The sequence below is a fragment of the Vespa crabro genome, chromosome 16 (genome assembly GCF_910589235.1).
Source record: "Vespa crabro chromosome 16, iyVesCrab1.2, whole genome shotgun sequence".
Lineage (NCBI taxonomy): Eukaryota > Metazoa > Arthropoda > Insecta > Hymenoptera > Vespidae > Vespa > Vespa crabro.
The window spans coordinates 5,707,180-5,725,622 of record NC_060970.1 but is presented as its reverse complement, the minus strand read 5'-3'; the positions used below and the strand labels follow the sequence as shown (position 1 = coordinate 5,725,622).

General features: G+C 32.2%; 4 protein-coding genes across 6 annotated transcripts; 1 reads left to right on the top strand and 3 right to left on the bottom strand.

Annotated features, from left to right (window-relative positions):
• Positions 1 to 368: 368 nt before the first annotated feature.
• On the bottom strand, positions 369 to 13,223 carry LOC124429858. 3 transcript variants are annotated; one of them, XM_046975635.1, is made up of 8 exons: positions 12,710 to 13,223; positions 7,643 to 7,905; positions 6,606 to 6,872; positions 5,968 to 6,266; positions 5,564 to 5,865; positions 5,262 to 5,445; positions 4,991 to 5,169; positions 369 to 4,853 (listed from the first exon to the last, which is right to left on the bottom strand). In XM_046975635.1, the coding sequence occupies exons 2-8, from the start codon at positions 7,803 to 7,805 to the stop codon at positions 4,403 to 4,405; spliced, it is 1,845 nt and encodes a 614-aa protein (XP_046831591.1). In that variant the 5' UTR covers positions 7,806 to 7,905; positions 12,710 to 13,223; the 3' UTR covers positions 369 to 4,402. The 3 variants fall into 3 exon arrangements, with proteins under 3 accessions (XP_046831591.1, XP_046831590.1, XP_046831592.1); XM_046975634.1 differs by having other exon boundaries at positions 5,968 to 6,269; positions 12,710 to 13,222; XM_046975636.1 differs by lacking the exons at positions 7,643 to 7,905; positions 12,710 to 13,223 and having other exon boundaries at positions 5,968 to 6,431; positions 6,606 to 6,747.
• A 373-nt stretch (positions 13,224 to 13,596) lies between these two features.
• Positions 13,597 to 15,454, top strand: LOC124429861 (EARP-interacting protein homolog). The gene is made up of 6 exons (XM_046975641.1): positions 13,597 to 13,825; positions 13,904 to 14,129; positions 14,215 to 14,435; positions 14,503 to 14,684; positions 14,791 to 15,087; positions 15,167 to 15,454. Exons 1-6 carry the CDS (start codon positions 13,784 to 13,786, stop codon positions 15,327 to 15,329), a joined length of 1,131 nt encoding a protein of 376 aa, XP_046831597.1. The 5' UTR covers positions 13,597 to 13,783; the 3' UTR covers positions 15,330 to 15,454.
• On the bottom strand, positions 15,419 to 16,632 carry LOC124429865 (RNA-binding protein pno1). The gene is made up of 3 exons (XM_046975644.1): positions 16,309 to 16,632; positions 16,102 to 16,191; positions 15,419 to 16,027 (listed from the first exon to the last, which is right to left on the bottom strand). The coding sequence occupies exons 1-3, from the start codon at positions 16,363 to 16,365 to the stop codon at positions 15,500 to 15,502; spliced, it is 675 nt and encodes a 224-aa protein (XP_046831600.1). The 5' UTR covers positions 16,366 to 16,632; the 3' UTR covers positions 15,419 to 15,499.
• A 672-nt stretch (positions 16,633 to 17,304) lies between these two features.
• Positions 17,305 to 18,394, bottom strand: LOC124429866 (40S ribosomal protein S16). The gene is made up of 5 exons (XM_046975646.1): positions 18,282 to 18,394; positions 18,140 to 18,184; positions 17,949 to 18,080; positions 17,613 to 17,727; positions 17,305 to 17,527 (listed from the first exon to the last, which is right to left on the bottom strand). Exons 1-5 carry the CDS (start codon positions 18,288 to 18,290, stop codon positions 17,382 to 17,384), a joined length of 447 nt encoding a protein of 148 aa, XP_046831602.1. The 5' UTR covers positions 18,291 to 18,394; the 3' UTR covers positions 17,305 to 17,381.
• Between the last annotated feature and the right edge of the window lie 49 nt (positions 18,395 to 18,443).

The window sequence follows — 18,443 nt, the reverse complement described above, 5'->3', positions numbered from 1 at the left end:
CCATCGATCGACAAGACAAAAAATTAGAAATAAGACGTTTCGTATAGCACATCATAATAGTTTTTGAGAAATATTACATATAACTGATTATATAATTATATAATTCGTTATAATTGTAAATGCATTTTTTAATATTCTCAATAACAATGTCCAAAAGTCGTAGCTGATTGATTAGATTTCGTTCAAAGTCAACTGATCGTCCATTTTTATCGATTATTTCACGAAATATATATTGATATTGTTGAGATACGCATTATACTTTTCAATAATTTTATTGTTAATATAACGTTCAAAATATGGGTATTAAGACATTAGGTGGTATAAAAAAAAATGGTGTATAGTATAGATAGTATAATAAAAGTTCGATGTACGATGATATACGGAAAAAATTTTATTATTTTCACGTTTACAATCTTTTTTTCTACATGACTAGATTATAAGAAGCAATTAAAAAGTCACGTTTTCAAAACGGCATCGTCTATTATGCATCACAAATTATATATTATTAATACATATGTATTTGTATTGTACAATCAATGATTTTGGTTTATATATAATCATTTTAAATTATTGTATTAACGGTCTTGTGTAAGATGCAAGACTTTAATGGAATGATCATAATGTTAAAAATGTGAAAAGTAGGAATGCAATGATAGTACGGTAAAAGTTTGAATAAAAAAAAAGAATCAATCATATTACAATATTTCAATTAACAATCGAATGTTCATTATCATACTTTTTGACTAAGTGATCGTTTATATGCTAATATAAATAACTGAACACAGCACATATAAAACGGCGTTTAAATTTTCGTCATCGTATAAGGAAATATGAAAGTGTCTTTTCATAGAGGATATTAGAATTATTTTTAAAAAGAATACAAGATGTACTTTCTATTTGTACTTTTAACCGACACAAACTTTTATTCCAATCAGTTCTTTTAAAATATCTGAAAATAATAAAAACGTTTTCTTATATCGTGCATCAATTATTGTTATGTCGCTGAAAGTACGCTTTTCATGAAAGCTAGTTTATTTTAATTTTCTTTTTAAAATCAGCAGTAACACACTTTTTTTTTCTTTTTCTTGTTGTGTTTTCCTCTTTTTTTCCCCCATGATAGAATATGTTGTGGGAAATATCAAATGGAAATTTTCCCGACTTAGAATATACAGACTTTCTAATTCTTACTTGGTCAAACTTCTAAATGCAGTTTTAAATATAACTGGTTATCACACAATGTATTATACTTATTGAAATAACTTATATGCAAGGTGTTAATAAAAGGAGCACATATATTTTCTTTGCGACCGGCAATATAAGATTAAAAATTTTTAAGTAAACCATTCTCTTCTCGTATACATACCCTACGTTTTTATTATTACATTTAACTTTGTGCAACAGTATTTTACAATTGACTTTTGAGGCATCCTTCATAAACACCTAGCATATATTTTTATTGAGAATTACGTCTAAAGCAAGAGGAATCGTAAATGTAACAAGTATAAACTATTCATCAGCTACGGATATACATCTATACTGCTAAATGAGCATTCTATCGTATTAGCTATGTACGTATGTATGGTATGTATTTATGTATATCTGAAAAATGTAAATTTCTATTACAGTTGAAGCTCTCAACTTATTTCCCCATGTTATTTTATTCAATGAACTATATGAATTTTTTTCTTAAATACACAACTAGAATATTTCTCATGTTGTTTCAAATGCGAATTGTTGAAATAATTTTGTATAATATTATACTATACAAATTCTTTATAAGAATAAACCACTTATACATTATAACTTTAGAAAGTCGACACACCTTTAACTGTTTATTCTAATGCAAATAGTAAATTTTTTTTAATCAAAGAGATCGTCTAGAATCATATAATAATAAAAACATTGATGATATTGCACGAAAAGGTATGTTTAAAATAATAGTATTAAATAGAAATAGACTTCATGATATAACAATGCTTGATTACAAAGTGTTTGTTTGTTTGTTCGTTTGTTTGTTTGTTTGTTTGTTTGTTTATGCGTGTGTGTATTAAGTTTATAAAGTGTTGAAAAATAAAATATCTTTTCAGATTACTCATGTAAACGACCGAACGAGTGAATAAATGTTAAAAAGTATCCTTTAGTTAATGCGAAAAAAATATATATTAATTAAAACTTTTTCTTCCCACGCGAATAATATTAAATTGGAAAATGACAAAGTATTAAATATATATATATATATATAAACGTAACCGTAAACGATTTTTCATTTTTGAAAAAGGCGCTTATTATTTCTTCAGGCACAAAATATCGCCACTCGAATTTAATAGAGTAGAATATAGTTCAATATACTTTTTGTTAATTTTGACATTTAACTTTCTCATCGTACGCTAAATACAGATTATAACAACTACACTTTTTATGTAGTATTTTGAAATTTTTCTTTTTTATATTTTTTCATTAAAAACGTTAACTCGAAAACGATACTCGTTCGATAATATTATATCGTCATCGTCATCGTCATCGTCATCATCATCATCATCATCATCATCGCCATCATCATCATCATCATCATCATCATCATCATCATCATCATCATCATCATCATCATCATCATCATTATCGCTGTCGTCGTTGTCATTATCATTATCAGCAACATCATGATCATCTATAAATATTTATCAGTCCACGAGCACATAATTAAGTACGATAGAACATTCTGCTGCATTAACTGTGAGTGTTTCATGTTTCAATTCAGTCAAAGAATTTTTAGTTAACAATGTTTGCAGAGAGAAGTTCTGATAAATTCCTTGTCTAAATTCCATTGTTAAAAAATGGGGAAATTCACTAATTTCTTTCAATATACTATTGACAAAGAAAAATGTAATAAAGATGAAAGTGTGAATAAAATATGTAATATGATCTCTTCAATGTTTATCCTTATTCATAATATGAATTGCACTGTTTTTTTTTCTTTTTTCTTTCTTTCTTTTTTCTTTTTTTTCCCTTTTTATTTTCTTTTTTCTTTTCCTTTTTTTTTCTTTTTTCTCCTTTTTTTTCTTTTTTTTTCTTTTTTTTTTCTTTTTTTTTTTCTTTTTTTTTTTTTAATATTATCAAGAATGCAAATAGAAGAGCATTTCAGTTTATAGAAAGTATCAATTAATACATCACATTGATTATTTTACTAATGACAAAGTTCAACAGAAAATTTCATTTTTATCATAAAGAACATCTTTTTTCCCTAATATATGTAATTTTCTCAAAGAGTGATTCTTAAGCATGCGACATAAAGAAACAGCAAGAGAAGACAACATTGTTAAAAATTCTTTTTCTTTAAAATTTGTCCATCACACTTTATCCATAATAATAAATTTGACATAAATTTATTTCATTGGAGATTCTTTTTTTTCTCTTTTTGTTTTCTTTTTTCCTTAGAATCGAGCAATAATCTTTCAATTTCGTAACAAACAACGTATAACTTAATGGATTATACTAACTTTTATGTTTGCGTAATTAGACTCGGTAAGTTTCTTAAATAGATATGAGAAAAAACACTATAACACATAACATATCACACATAAATTCATTACAAGTTTAATAACGCTAAAAGACTATCCATGAATCAATATATTCTAAAGAAAGAACTTCTTGTAATGGAAAAAATTACATGAGTCTATGCATATATATATATATGCATGTATGTATGCATGTATGCATGTATGTATGTATGTATGTATGCATGTATGCATGTATGCATGTATGTATGTATGTATGTATGTATGTATGTATGTATGTATGTATGTAAAAGGAAAAAAAACATCAATTAAACTCTTCAAATATATACATAGAAAAAATGAATAAAAAAATTCATTTTCTCAGATCTCATTTCTATTATAGTAACCATAATCTTTTCAATAAAGATATCACCAACAAAAAATAACTGTTTGCGAAGAAATATCCATCATAACAATTACTTCTCCGTATGACTTTTTACTAATTAGAAACATAAGATATGATATAAAATATACTAAAATTGAACGAACAAATCAAAAATGAGCAAGCAGCAATTGAATAAGAAACGTATTGTGAATGGCACACCTTTCTCTGGAATTAAAAAAAAAAAAAAAAAAAAAAGAAAGAAAGAAAAAAGAAAGAAAGAAAAAAGAAAGAAAAAGAAAAAAGAAAAGAAAAACAAAGAAAGAAAGAAAAGAAAAAAGGCATATAAGCAATTTAAAACTATTAGAAAGTTAACGACTGCCCTTTTAACTATACAAAACAAATGTTGAAATAATTTACATAAAACTGATAATAATGAATAAAAAATGAAGAGAAAAACATATGCTTGGGTCTAAAATTAAATAGTCTTTGAAAATATCATAACTTACCAAGAGAAACATCGCAATATTTAACTGTAACCAAACTGTACCTTACGACATTGGCAGAGCCACTTAATAATTCGAGCATTTCTTTCAACGATACTAGGTGGATCGTTAACTCTTTGATTAAAATCGTCATTACCCATACCAATGCTACAATTATTATTCTGCCATTGACTACCCTGATTTGCCTGATTATTTCCAATCCAAGAATAAAGACCTGACGCTGAGTCGACCGAGCTAACACTATCGAAGAATACAGGTGACGAAGATTTCGAATCGGGTTCAGTGATAAGTTGATAATTCTCTAAATCTAAACCCAAATAATCAAAGAAATTCTCCAACAGTGTCACCGAACGTGGTGCACGTGCTGATAACTTGCACGTTCTACCATTATCTTGCCTCCAATAACGATCGCTTATATCAGATTTTGATCTCAAAATAGGTCTACCACGTCCTTCCTTCCAACCGTCTGAGAATCTATCATGAAAATAAATATTATTTGTTGAATCTTCAATGAACAAAATTATATAATAAATAATACATCCAGTGATGCCATTTATAACGAGAGATATATATATATGTAGTTGTTAATATTAGAGTGAAAGAGAAAGTACCTAGAGTTACAAGTAGGACTGTAATCAGTTTGACTCTCGCTGCTTTCAGTATCAGAACTATAATGTCTCACGACAGAAGGTGGTGTACCACTGGCATAACTGCCCTTTCTCGAACGATTTTTATCAGTCGAATGTTGGGTCGATGCACCACTGTCTCTACGTACGTGAGTCCAATAATCCTGTCGATATTAAGACGATATCATTCGTTAACGATAAATTTCTTACGACAAATAAATAATAAGAGTGATTGACGATGAGGAGAATATAATACCTGTAACCTTGGTGGTGGTTCACTACGATGAGTACAATGCCCAGAGGATCCACCAGAATCCCTTGCGGTAGCGCCATGGCTCAATTTACTTGAGCCAGACGATTTCTGTGTTCTGCCACCGGATGATAGAACACTACTGGCATCCCCACCGCCAGAGCCAAACGAACGTCTGATGTGACGCGTACTAAGGACGTTCGATAATAAACATTTTTTCAATACAATACGTTCCTCTTTCTCAATACGCTTTTTTTCCTCCCTCTTCTCAAGCAATCAATAAAAACGATTGATCCCAATAATAATACCTGCGATAATAGACAGCATCACGTTTGAAACTATGTTCGGAATAATCCGAACTAGTCTCGCAATCTGGACAATTGTTAGCTCCATAATGATGTCCAAGTAGTTTGGCAGATGATTTTGTCGACGTACGTGGCGATAACGAAGCTCGACGATGCGTACTGGTGTGAAGATCAGGCAAAGATTTATGACAAATTGTATTCTCTGCCGATGGAGAAGCTATGGATTTTCTGCTTGCTGGACCAGACGTATGAGAATGCGAATTACTTCGACCAAATTTGAAGCGAATGTCTGGCGGTGTACAATGCTACAGAATATAAACATTTGAATGTATAATCCCAATATATTTAATATATCTGTTATTTCTCAATTAATAATTAATATGTTGTATTCTTGAAATCTTCTTTACCAACGCACGATCATCGTCTCGGCAGCCGGGCGATAAGCTGCCAGGTGAATATTTGAACTTTTCCTCGCGGGTGACAACACCGTTCGTCGTTTGAAGGCATGCCTGAGTTGGGCTTTCCGGGAAGAAGACGTTCTCCTTGCTATCGGTGTTGAGTAATCTCCGTAATTTCGTCTGCAATTGATCCCCGCTCGTAACACTCGGTGGCCCTGAAATAGTGCGCCGCTGCGGAAGAGGGACTAAGCGTGGGCTCTTTGGTGGCAGCGCGGGTGGCAGTGTTTGTTGAGGACTCAAAATCCCATCTGCTGATAAATAGAATCGAGGGTAAGCTATTATTATGATTGTAGTATATCTAGCATAACAAGAAATACGATCATGATTTATCATTTCAATAGGATCAATAGTGATTCTTCTTCTTCTTCATCTCCAAACTTGTTAATAAATACTTCATCGTTGATCGATCAGATCTACATGGATACAACAAAGAAATATTATTTGTAAATATGATACTTCAACGACCGATTTTGATACATATAATAGACGATTATTGGCCAATTAAACGAAGAACAAATCGATCAGAAGTTAAGAATCGATAGATCTCCTAAGTATTTGGATAAAGAAGGAGGAAAAATATTTTATACTTCTATCTTGATCATGACACGTGGCCCAACAACAGGGTGGCGTTACAGGATTAGATATTTGTGACGGCGAGGGTGATTGTATCGAGCACGGTACAGCTGTATTTCCACACTTCCTAAGTAACCTAGGTGGTGCACTAGATGCACTTAGCTGAGATACTTGAAGATGCCCGCTATTCTTGAGTTCCTGTTTCCGATCCAGCACGGTCTCGCTTTTCACGTAAAATGCTTTCGTCTCTTGCAATAATTCCACTGCACTCTTACGTTTTCCTACGAACAATAATTATCATCGTCATTAGTTTCTTAAGTAATTTCATTTCCGTTCGTCATAAACTAGAAAAAGTAGGACAACGATTCGACGAAACAACGGACATTGATTATCCTGATAATGAAAAGGAACGATTTCTAACATGTTTATATTGTACATATGATGATAATAAAGTGTTTCATTCGAAAGGACATAAGAATTGGCAAAAGAACGAGTTATAAGATTTCGGGATAAGGCCAACGACGGCCAGTTTGTTCGTATTTTCATAAGGCCATTGCAATATTCATCAAAAGGGACTTTTACAAAAGAATCTTTACCATGGTGGAATACAATAGTAGTTTTAACATTAAGAATACTAGATTTCGGACCAAGTATACGTGTGTATATGTATATATGCGTGTGTGTGTGTGTGTGTGTGTGTGTATATATATATATATATGTATATATATACACATATATATGAGTAAGAACATTTTCGTTTGGATTTGAAAGAACGGACGACGAAGGTGCCGCCTGGTTTTGATTATCCTAGAAATACACCCTTCTTCCCTTTGCGTTTATATATTTACAAGTGGAATATGTCGAAAGTTCTTTTTTTACTATTACTGCCGTTGCTGTTGCTGCCGCAAAACAGAGACATGGGGCTTTCACTCGAGTATAGAAACATTTTCATTCATCGTGTCCACATATAGACATACATACGTACGTATATATACATTGATAAAAATATAATTATAACAATTTTTCTTCTTTATATATTTGAATCAACTACCTGTGTGATCAACGTGCCGATGATGATTTCTAACGTAAGGTGGTGTTGGATCCCTAGCTTGAATATCCCAATACGAATTACGACTATTTCCGAAATTATTCACTCTTTGCTGTTGCGAAGGCGAGGATTGCTTACAGGGCAACCTGGCCATGGCGATCATCATCTTTCCTATTCGACGCGCTGTAAATCGATTACGTTAGCGGTCCTCGTCTTATTCTGATACGTCGTCGCTTCGACCCCATTTTTTGCCGATCTTCCGCACTCTGCAACACATATATAATCGATCCATTAATCAGGAATACAATTAATTATTAAGGATATCAAAATATTTGCTATACTTAAACAATTATTAGGAACAAAATGCCGTCCATTATTCTCAGGCTTGTAACAGATTAAGTTTCTCTCTCTCTCTCTTTCTCTTATATTCTGAAAGAATATTTTTCCCAGCATAATATTATCCTACTCTATGCCGCTCATCATGGTCTCTATCATTTCCAAGAAGACCATTGCGACACTCGTGAGGCCGAATATTTCCAATGGAAACTAGGATTCTGTCTTTTTATGTATCCAACCGTCAGAGATTGTTTTATGAAAAATAACGAACGATAACGATGAATTGAATTCAAGGGGAAAGGTCATCGAGTTAGCCATTATTTGAAATATCGGATATATTTGGGTGAATAGACACAGAAAAGAGAGGAAGGGAGGGTGGGTGGTTGGGGGAGTTGGGTAGAGAGAGGACTGAAGTGACATCAAGAGAGTAAAAGTAAACGCATTTATGAAGAACGACGAATGATCGACATTTATGTGACAACAACTCGTCAGAAAAATCATCAACGGTTTAATTATTATATCATATTGATTAAAATGTGTGAAACGTTATCTCATTGATTCGTTTCTCATTGAAGCTTAAAAAGAGAATTAGTTCAAACAAAATGTTACCTTCAGAGAAATGTATTCGATTTGATAAGAAACGATTTGATATATTTTGATGGGGCTATAAATTTAGTTTCCTTTCGATTAATTCGTATCCCGTTAAAAAAAAAAAAAAAAAAAAAAAAAACCTTGGAGAATATAAAAAGGATGATGAGGCTGGATATTGCAGGATCACCTTGACCTTGGTACACAAAGAGGTAGCACACGTGCCGTTTTACGATATCGACTTGCTGTCAGAGAGTTCCGGTTTGTAGCGCCCGCGACCGGACACATTAGGAGGACTCCCACGGTTGGGACGACTCTCGAGTTTTGTCGAAGCTTTGCCACCGAATGTGGAAGAGACAAGCGCAGAGAAGTGCTTTTCATTCATCATACGCTTCTTCTTCTTTTCTTTTTTCTTCCTTACTTTTCTATCGCCTGTAATCCCCTTTTAATCATACTTTTCTTACTCGCATGATCTTCGATAAATGAATTTCGTTCCTAATTCCTTTCCCTTTCGAAAGAAACTTACTTTCATTCTGAAATTAACCAATAAGCTGTTAATAATTCAAATTTTATTCGAAAGATTAAGTGACGCAATCGCTTCAGCCAATAACGATTCAGGATACAACTATCGCCATTATTAAACTTGAAGAATAGCCAATCAGGATAAGGACTAATAACAAAATTGCGATATTTGAATTTTTTATGTGATTATAACAAATCGAATATGGATTTAATATAGAAATAATTACCAAGTTGAAACGATGAGCCAATTGAAATAATTATACTATAAGGGATATAAATTTATGTAAACGTATGAAATAAATTTCATAATTCAGATCGTCTGAAAATTTGTTTCTTAAATATTTCTCTAATAGACCAAACTCGATACAAGTTGATAAAACATTACCATGACGTAGGTATTTGACGTATCTATTGTTCGTACATAAAACGGAATAATACAGAGACGACGATCTATCTCACTACTTTCCTGAGCATCTCCTTTCGACGTACGACGACGAATCGCTATTTCTACAATGCGTTTGACATTGAATCCGCGTATCGTGCCGTTATACCGTGAACAAAGAGAGAAGAAAAATCTTGCGACGTTGAATAGGGGATTCCTCGCGAAAGATTTCGTGATACATAATGTGCAAACTAAACACTGACATTTTAACAAAGCTGAAATTGGTGCAACTGGGTCTCCAAGGAAAATAACAATACGAAAGAAAATATTCTTTTAAAAAGACAATATAAGCCATTAGATAGTTTATAACGATTTCGAAAGATCGTTGAATTATTTTAATTATCGTCGCATTTTCAAATGACCTTGATTTTAAACGTGAAATAAAAACCAAGTCAACGTTCAATGACGTAAGAGAATAATGTTATATTCGATACGCTTTACATCTTCTCCGGCAGGAAAGCGAGGGGATGAATATAAACTCTCGCTGGATGAGCTAGGAAAAGGCCAGGCGTGAAAAACGGATATCGAAAATGTCACGGTCTCCTTTTTTTTTCTCTGAACGACCTTGACTATAGGGGGGGGGGGAGGCTTCCGGCGCTTCCAGGATGTCTGGGACGATGCTATGAATGGAGGAAGAAATGATATTTTCCAAGTGTCTCGATCAACGAACAGTATTACGTTCGTTAAAAATGAAGCTTGAAAAGTAGACCAATCGGGACACGTATTGTGCTCGTATCTCGACTATTTCAAACGCCATTTTGTCTTTTCCAACGCGAATTACGTGCAAAAGCATTTTGTGAAATAAGACCTTGCACCAACATAATTTGATATAAAGCGATATTAAAACGAAGTTACGTTTTCAAGAGACATCGCAAAGAAGAGGAAACAAATAAATGGAGAGAGATGCTATGCAACACTCGACAAGACTATCCCGAGTCAAGCGGTTATCGTTCCTGTCAAAGATAAAAGATACGAAGAGGGCAAAACAGAGAATAAAAACTGGCCAATGAGAAAGTCTCTCTTTTTTTTCTTTTTCCTTTCTTTTTCATCTACAGCTTTGGGCCTTAACGCATAAATCGTATAAGAATCCTGGTATAATCGATGCTCGAATACAAGGTGAAACGAAGCGGAATGCCGTTTGAGAATAAAAAAGAAAAATGTATTATAACCGGAAATAACATTCTTCCGCGTACATTACTCTTTTCATATTAATGTCACTTTAATATTATAATGTACATTTGTACCTACAAAACTGAACGAAACTTCGAATTTAAGCTTGAAACTAAAGAAACGCAAATAAAATTCTAAAAAAGAAATACAAAAATATCCGTTTGTCGGATGAACGGGCGAATTAGGCGTCTAACTAATTAGGCATTTATTAAATATTAATTTGGGCATTTGTCGTAAAGTTGTTCAAACAGCTGTTGAGCGACGATTGTTCTCAGTCACAAGGAACGTTATAAGGCTTTAATTTGCAAAGTCACGCGTCGATGTAGTCATCTGTTCGACGAATGAAACGAAACGAATGAAACGAAACGAATGCATTCGTGAATTCAACGTCCAAGTGAGAATTCTTCTTAGGAAATAAAATCGATTTAGAAAAAATTTTCAAATTACAAATCTCCCGCGCAACATAAAAAATATATATATATATACATATATGTATATATGTATATATACATCCCATTTGGATCCTATTCTTGAAATATATTCTGTTCATCGATTATAAGTTTATAGTACGTCGTTTCGATCGACGTACATCAACCCCCGAGATGTTAAGTAAGTCGTGCTGAGACGAACGAGTTGACCTGTACGCGAAACACGACTGCGATGGCAACGAAAGGGATGGAGGGTGTAAACGTATGTTTATGGTTCATTGATCGAAGGGCAACAAAGCTTTCCTACTTTGCTTCTACACATTTCTTATTATGATGAATTCTAAAGAAAGCCGAGCTTTCCTATCAACCACCATCTTTTAAAATCGGCTCTTTTATCTCAAATATACTTATGCGTAACATTAAATTACAATAAATATGTTAATAATAAATTCGATGTCATAATTCAATATAATTCACATACAGTATACTTTACTACTTAGATATAGTAAAGTTAAACGATAGATACACCCGAGCAATATAAGTCAACATAAAATTGAGATAACAACAATAACACGGTGAACGATGTTAACGATAATTAAATTCTAATCTCAAACTTTCTTTTTTGACAGATTAATTAATCGATCAAATATATACCAATAAGTAAAAATTAACTTTTTTATGAAAATACTACATATTGAAAATTTCTATACGGACGCAAATACAAACGTATATAGGAGGAACGTGTCGCTTACGGAATGTTTCGACCTTGAATCTAACTAGATAGACAAAATCAATGAAGAAAACAGAAGTATCGTTGAACGCAAACGAAACTTTATATATTATGTTACTATTTAAGCTTATAATTAATTTATATTTGTAATGTTGGATTATATTGTTTGGAAAAAATATCTTAAAGTGGCATCTCTTTCAAATTGCTTTTTTACTACCACTTCGTTTAAAGTTTCATTACACTCGAATCAATTGCAACCAATTGAGATCAATCTCGACGTAACGAATACGCATATTCATACTTAATTGGAGAGTAATGTTTCGTATTGCTAAATACGAATGTCTTACACGTACTTGGTTTTATCAATTAATATATAGAACGAACAATTTCATTAATAATATACTTGAATATCATTTAACAGTTCTATCATTTTAATCCTAATTACTGGAGGGGGGAGGAAAAAAGAAAAAAGAAAAGAAAAAAAAAAAGAGAAAGGGAAAATAGATTAACAAATTCGATAAATCAAAATTGGCGCCATTGTTACGTTCGCTATCTAATAGAGATTATCGATAAATAATTACAATAATAATCATAACAACAAGAATAACAAAAATAATAATAACAATAACGATAATACTAATAATAATACTATTACTACTACTACTACTACTAATAATAATAATAATAATAACAATAATAATAAAAATAATAATAATAATAGTAGTAGTAATAATAATAATAAGACAGTTGCGCCCTTAAAAAGACGATAAGATGAGAAAATTGGAAATAATCCTATAAAAGGCACCATAGAAATATGGTAAAACATTAGCAACGATAAAATAACCTTTACTTACGAAGGATGTTGCAGCGTCAGCATTCCCTCCACAGCAAAAAAGGGCCCACAAGTGTACGCATTTGCGTGAGGACGAATACGAAAGAGAACCAAAGGAACACTGATTTTACATCTCAAACGATATATATACATTTGTATGAGATAGTAGACCGTTAAACACGGCAGATAGAACTCCTGCTTCAATCGTGGTGCGCGCGCGTGTGTGTGTCTGTGTGCGTAGATGTGTTGACTTCTCTAACGAGAAAAATGAATATTATAAAACTATTATCGTACCGAGACCGAGATAATCACTCTCTCACGTTAATACCACAAACTACTACGTTTGACATAATTTACTTGATGAACCTGCGTCTAGTTTTACCGGACGTAGGATAATAACGAACGAGCTAATGTATCGAAAACGATGCAAATAGGAAGTTGATGGGGGAGGGGGAAGTGAAGGAACTGAATGACAATAACAATGCTACTTAACGATCATCACATTCACGAATGACTGGCCAGACTGATCTGATCTGGATTACGTTCTCGAACGAATCGGGCCCCCCCCCCCCCCACTGCCGTGTAATCCTCGCGCATGCGCAATTAGGACAAAGCTTCTCATTGGTTATACACGCACAGGAGCGTGTATACTCGATCAAAGAAGCGGTAGTTCGTGGGCCCTTGTAAATCTTCCATATGAAATTAATTTGTACAATACTCTTTAGAGGTAATAGGATATTAATATTCAATTATTAATCGATATTATATTATTTATGGTCGATTAGGAAAGAAATGTCTGATTAATTTCGGAGAATAAAATTTACAATGAAATATCTTAGGATTTATAGAAAATCTGTGATTGGTAGATTTCGGACGAATAATAAAAGCTATTTCTTTTCTCACTGTCGTCACATTAGTTCTTACTATATTAGACATATATGTAGACCTGCTTATGCGATAGCATATTTCTTATAATATATTTCTTATTTATTATCTGTCCGATCATTTCGTTAACAAACGAAATTATTAAAGCTATTATTAATAATTGATATTATTTATATTTGAAGTAAAAGGAAAAAAAGTTGTATAAGACAAAATGGACAGTGATACACCTTTGATATATGGACTTGAATTTCAAGTATGCTTTCCTAATAATGTCCCTTAATAATTTAATCTTCCAATATGTATTAATAATTTATAATTATTTATATTATAGACTAGAGCACTATCGGCACAGACTGCAGAAACTGATATCGTTAGATTTCTAGTAGGAACTCAATCGTTAAAATTTACTAACAATCAAGTACATTTAGTTGAACTTAACGAAGAGACCAATGGTTTAAACACACAGATATTTCAACATCCGATAGGTGAAATATGGTCGTTGCAAGCATCGCCGACTGAACCTTCTTTATTTATTACATGTTACAACAGTTTAAATGGTATTTTCTTGAATTTGCTTGATCTACCTACGTAGAAACGTAAGATGAACATCGAATATGTTTTTTCAATTGAACAATTTTTTAGATGAAGGAACATGCCAAATGAAAGGAGCCCTTTGGAAATTACCTGAAATTAAAGAATATACGAATGACAGTATACAGTTGGATATGCTAGCTGAAATTGACACAACGAAATACGGTACTGACTTGAAAACTATTGCATATCATCCTATGGACGGTGCAAAAGCTATATCGGTTGTAGACAATCGCTTTGCTCTGTGGGACCTGGCTAATAGTAAACCGCAAGTAAATATAAATACTCATTGCATTTATAAATTGTATAAACTTTCACAATCTTAGTCATATAATATAGGTGATAGTATCAGGTATATTGTCTGGGAAAAATCTACCACGTTTCACAACTGGTAAATGGAATCCTCACAACGGGTGCAATCAATTTGTAACGCTAGATGAAAATAATATTCAAGGTTGGGATTTAAGGGCCCCGTCTGATCCTTCGTGGATAATTTCGTCTGCGCATTCGCAGATAATTAGGTAAACATAAAAAAGAAAAAACAAAAAAAAAAAAAAACAAAATGAAAGAACGTTTCCTTCTTTTGTATATGTCAAAATAATAATGGATAAAAATATTTTGTCACAGAGATTTAGACTTCAACGTGAATCGGCAATACTTCTTGTCTACCTGTGGTGATGATGGATATATGAAATTCTGGGATATACGAGTACCAAATGAGCCTGTCTTATCGCGTATGGAACATTCTCATTGGGTTTGGAATATAAGAATCAATCGTTTTCACGATCAATTGGTTCTAACGTCTAGCAGCGATTCCAGAGTTATTTTATATAGCATCGTATCTATTTCCTCCGAACCATACGGGCATATAGTTTCACCGGAGGATGATAACGGACAAGCTGATGAAATGTGTCAAAAAGATAAGTATGTAATATTTTTACCTTATACCATATCTAATAATGTATGATATTAAATTTTAATTACAATTAAATAAATATTTTAGATTAGAAGACGGAGTTGTCGAGAGGTACGAAGAACACGAGGATAGTGTATATGCGGTGGAATGGTCCTCTGCCGATCCTTGGACATTCGCCTCGTTGAGTTATGACGGTAGATTAGTAATTAATAAAGTCCCACGCAAATACAAATATCGAATAATTCTCTAAATTATATGTAATATTTATTAGATGGCTTAAAAATTTTTAAAAATTTTATATTTAATTGATATCATTATAATAATATTAGCAAAATTATATCTAATATATTTGTATATAATATATATTTGCATATGAATACAAAGAAGAAAACTTTTTATGAATTTTCTATTATTATTATATTACAATCGTTCCGATATCCTACTAGCAATATTCCTTAAATGGCCATAAACTTTAGATGGCGGACTTCCTAAAATCAAATTACAAATAGCTCTGCGAGCCAATTGTATATTTTGAAAGGAACCAAGAATGTGAATTTTACTATCGGCTAAGACTATTCTTGTTTTTGTTACATTTTCTATAGTGAATTTTGTTCTCCCTCCTTTCCCAGCTAATCTTCCTATAGCTCTAGATAAATGATCGCTTTTTAACGGTTTTACATCCTGAACCTCAAACGTCTCTACGAATAAATCGTCTAAACGTAATAGAGCCAATGCATCTTCTACTTCGAAACCATATATGAAAGCTTTCACAAAATCTGCACCTTTTTGAAGATTAGAAATATCTGCAGTTTCAGGAGCAGTACGGATCTCTACATTCCTTGTTTTCAGATTAAAACGTATCTGTAGTTGTAAATGTTCAACAATAGGAGTAAATATCTTCATCCAATTATCCTTGAGCGGGGTATATCTATGGGCAGGTACGGGAATCTACAAAGTATCTACCATTTAAATACTTTCTTAAAATTAATTCATATCATTGATAATACATTATCAAAATGTACCTTTCGAAATTCACCACGTCGTACTATTCTGGCTCTTTTCGTACGCGATGCAGACTTAATCTTTCCTTCAATGCCATTCATTACTTCGACCTATTAAATGATATTAAATAATAAATAAATGAAGGAAATATTGTAAGATAAAAATGAGAATATTAAGAAATAAATGAAAGACAATGAACACGATAGAATATAACCTCTTTTACGTACCTCCATAGCATTATCCTCCGCTTCTCGTTTCTTTCCTTTCTTATCTGCGTTTGCCATATCGAAGTATTTCTTTTTTCTTTCTTTTATACTTCAACGTAAAATTATAACCTTTCGAAACTGTACATAAATAAATTTATATTAAAAAGCACATATTTGACATTGTAACGCCAACTTTGTAACAATCCATGTGCTTCTAAATTGATACACGGCCGCCATGTTTCATTAACAATCTATAAAATCTCGACGTTAATTGGCTACTCTTCATAACGCAAACAAATAATTATTCGACGTTCATTAATTACTCGTTTTCATCAAATTAACATCATAATCTGATTAATAACTTCGTTCTCAATTATTCTATAGCAAAAATCATTAATATGTGCGAGTAATGTTTGTACGTAATAAGGATATTACCAGCCAATGATATTTCTTTAGAAACAAATAACCAACCAATCACAGCAGTTCTCACGTTGCTGATGCTGCACGCACCACACACACACACACAGTAAACTAAAAAGTTGCTAATTATTTATAATTTCATAATAAGACAATTGTTCATCATTATGTAATAACTTTCGATTATATTTTAGCGTGTTAATGGTTGTATACGTTAATACATTTCGAAAATATTACTTTATGCCAATCATATTTAAACATTATACTTAATAACACATTGCAGACCGACCATACATAATTAAACTGACAGGTTGGATTAAATGATTTCTTAAAGAAATGTAGTGAAGATATTTTCAAATGGATATTTAATTATTATTATTAGTTAATCTTTTCTATCGAATCGAAAAATACGTGGATCGTATATCTTTTCTAAACTGTAGTAGGATACTAATTTTTTCTAGAACTTAAGATTTTTTTTACATAAACACCGTTGTTTCTATCCTACGGAATTAAATTATGCAAAAAAAAAAAAAAAAAAAAAAAAATGAACATTTGTTTTACGCAAGAAATAGATCAACATTTGATAATTTACACCAGGAATTTTCACGTTTGCAGAGAGATTTTCTTCTTTATTCAATGGTATAAATAAAGTTCAATACGACAGTAAAACATATGTATTAACGGTACGACTTCTGATATCGTGCTCTGGCTCCCGGACCACCAAACTTTTTTGGTTCGCATCTCCTTGGATCTGCGACTAGAAGAGTACGATCGTATTGTATTAGAATATCTTTCACTTCCTTCTTACTTGCTTCGTCGACATCTGCAATGCAACATATACGAATATTGTGAAATAATACATAGATAAATGAAAATAAAAGATATAGTTAAGCATATAATTCACTTACATTTCTGATAATAAGCTACAAGAGCTTTGGAAATAGCTTGACGAATGGCATAAACTTGTGCCACATGACCACCTCCATTTACTCTAACTCTAATATCTACACCAGCGAATTTCTCCTAGAAAGTTACAAGTACCCATTAACGCAATTGTAATTCGCACACAAGAATCACTTTGTAATAATCTCACAATTCTTTCAACTATCAGAATAATAGAACATTATTGAATAAAGTCAAAATTCTGAAGTATCCAACGTTTTTTTAACTTTAATTTATAATTAGGCATTTGGTCTAATATCAATCTATCATTACAATGGACAAATATCGAACTTGTTTATTACCTTTCCAAGGAGCAAAATAGGTTCTTGTAGTTTGTATTGCAGAACACGCGGTTCAACCAGTTCCAACGGCCTTCCATTTACCCGGAGATTTCCACGGCCTCGTTTGCAATATGCAACTGCAGTTGCACTTTTCTATAAATGAAAAATATTTATCAATAATAGTTTATAACAAACATATTATGGCGCGTTACCTTGCGTCCAAAGACTTGCACAGAATGGATCGGTTCTTTTTGTTTCTATGAAGAAATCAGTACATAATATGTTTTTATTATTTTCATAGAAAATCAATTAAATATTGTTGAACAAATTTTTCAAGAAATTCAAATAACTCACCTTCTGCATTATGTCAAGCACGTGTACTTTCTTGGCAAAGAACTACGTGAAAGAAAGTAGATCCGTTAGCTGTGAGGCGGCTCGTCCCTACGAGTCACTACGTTAGTCAAATGTATAAATAATAATAATGATGACAATAATAATAATAATAATAATAATAAT

Coding starts and splice junctions, on each gene's coding strand:
- LOC124429858 (XM_046975634.1), bottom strand. CDS start 7,805: ATGATGATCGCCATGGCCAGGTTGCCCTGTAAGCAATCCTCGCCTTCG. Junction 5,446..5,563: donor GATGCTGTCTATTATCGCAG/GTATTATTATTG, acceptor GAACGTCCTTAG/TACGCGTCACATCAGACGTT. Junction 4,854..4,990: donor AGTCCTACTTGTAACTCTAG/GTACTTTCTCTT, acceptor TTTTCATGATAG/ATTCTCAGACGGTTGGAAGG.
- LOC124429861 (XM_046975641.1), top strand. CDS start 13,784: ATGGACAGTGATACACCTTTGATATATGGACTTGAATTTCAA. Junction 14,130..14,214: donor ATGTTACAACAGTTTAAATG/GTATTTTCTTGA, acceptor ACAATTTTTTAG/ATGAAGGAACATGCCAAATG. Junction 14,436..14,502: donor TGGCTAATAGTAAACCGCAA/GTAAATATAAAT, acceptor CATATAATATAG/GTGATAGTATCAGGTATATT.
- LOC124429865 (XM_046975644.1), bottom strand. CDS start 16,365: ATGGCAAACGCAGATAAGAAAGGAAAGAAACGAGAAGCGGAGGATAAT. Junction 16,192..16,308: donor CGGAGGATAATGCTATGGAG/GTACGTAAAAGA, acceptor ATCATTTAATAG/GTCGAAGTAATGAATGGCAT. Junction 16,028..16,101: donor GACGTGGTGAATTTCGAAAG/GTACATTTTGAT, acceptor GATACTTTGTAG/ATTCCCGTACCTGCCCATAG.
- LOC124429866 (XM_046975646.1), bottom strand. Junction 18,081..18,139: donor TGCAAGTCTTTGGACGCAAG/GTAACGCGCCAT, acceptor TTTCATTTATAG/AAAAGTGCAACTGCAGTTGC. Junction 17,528..17,612: donor TGTAGCTTATTATCAGAAAT/GTAAGTGAATTA, acceptor GTTGCATTGCAG/ATGTCGACGAAGCAAGTAAG.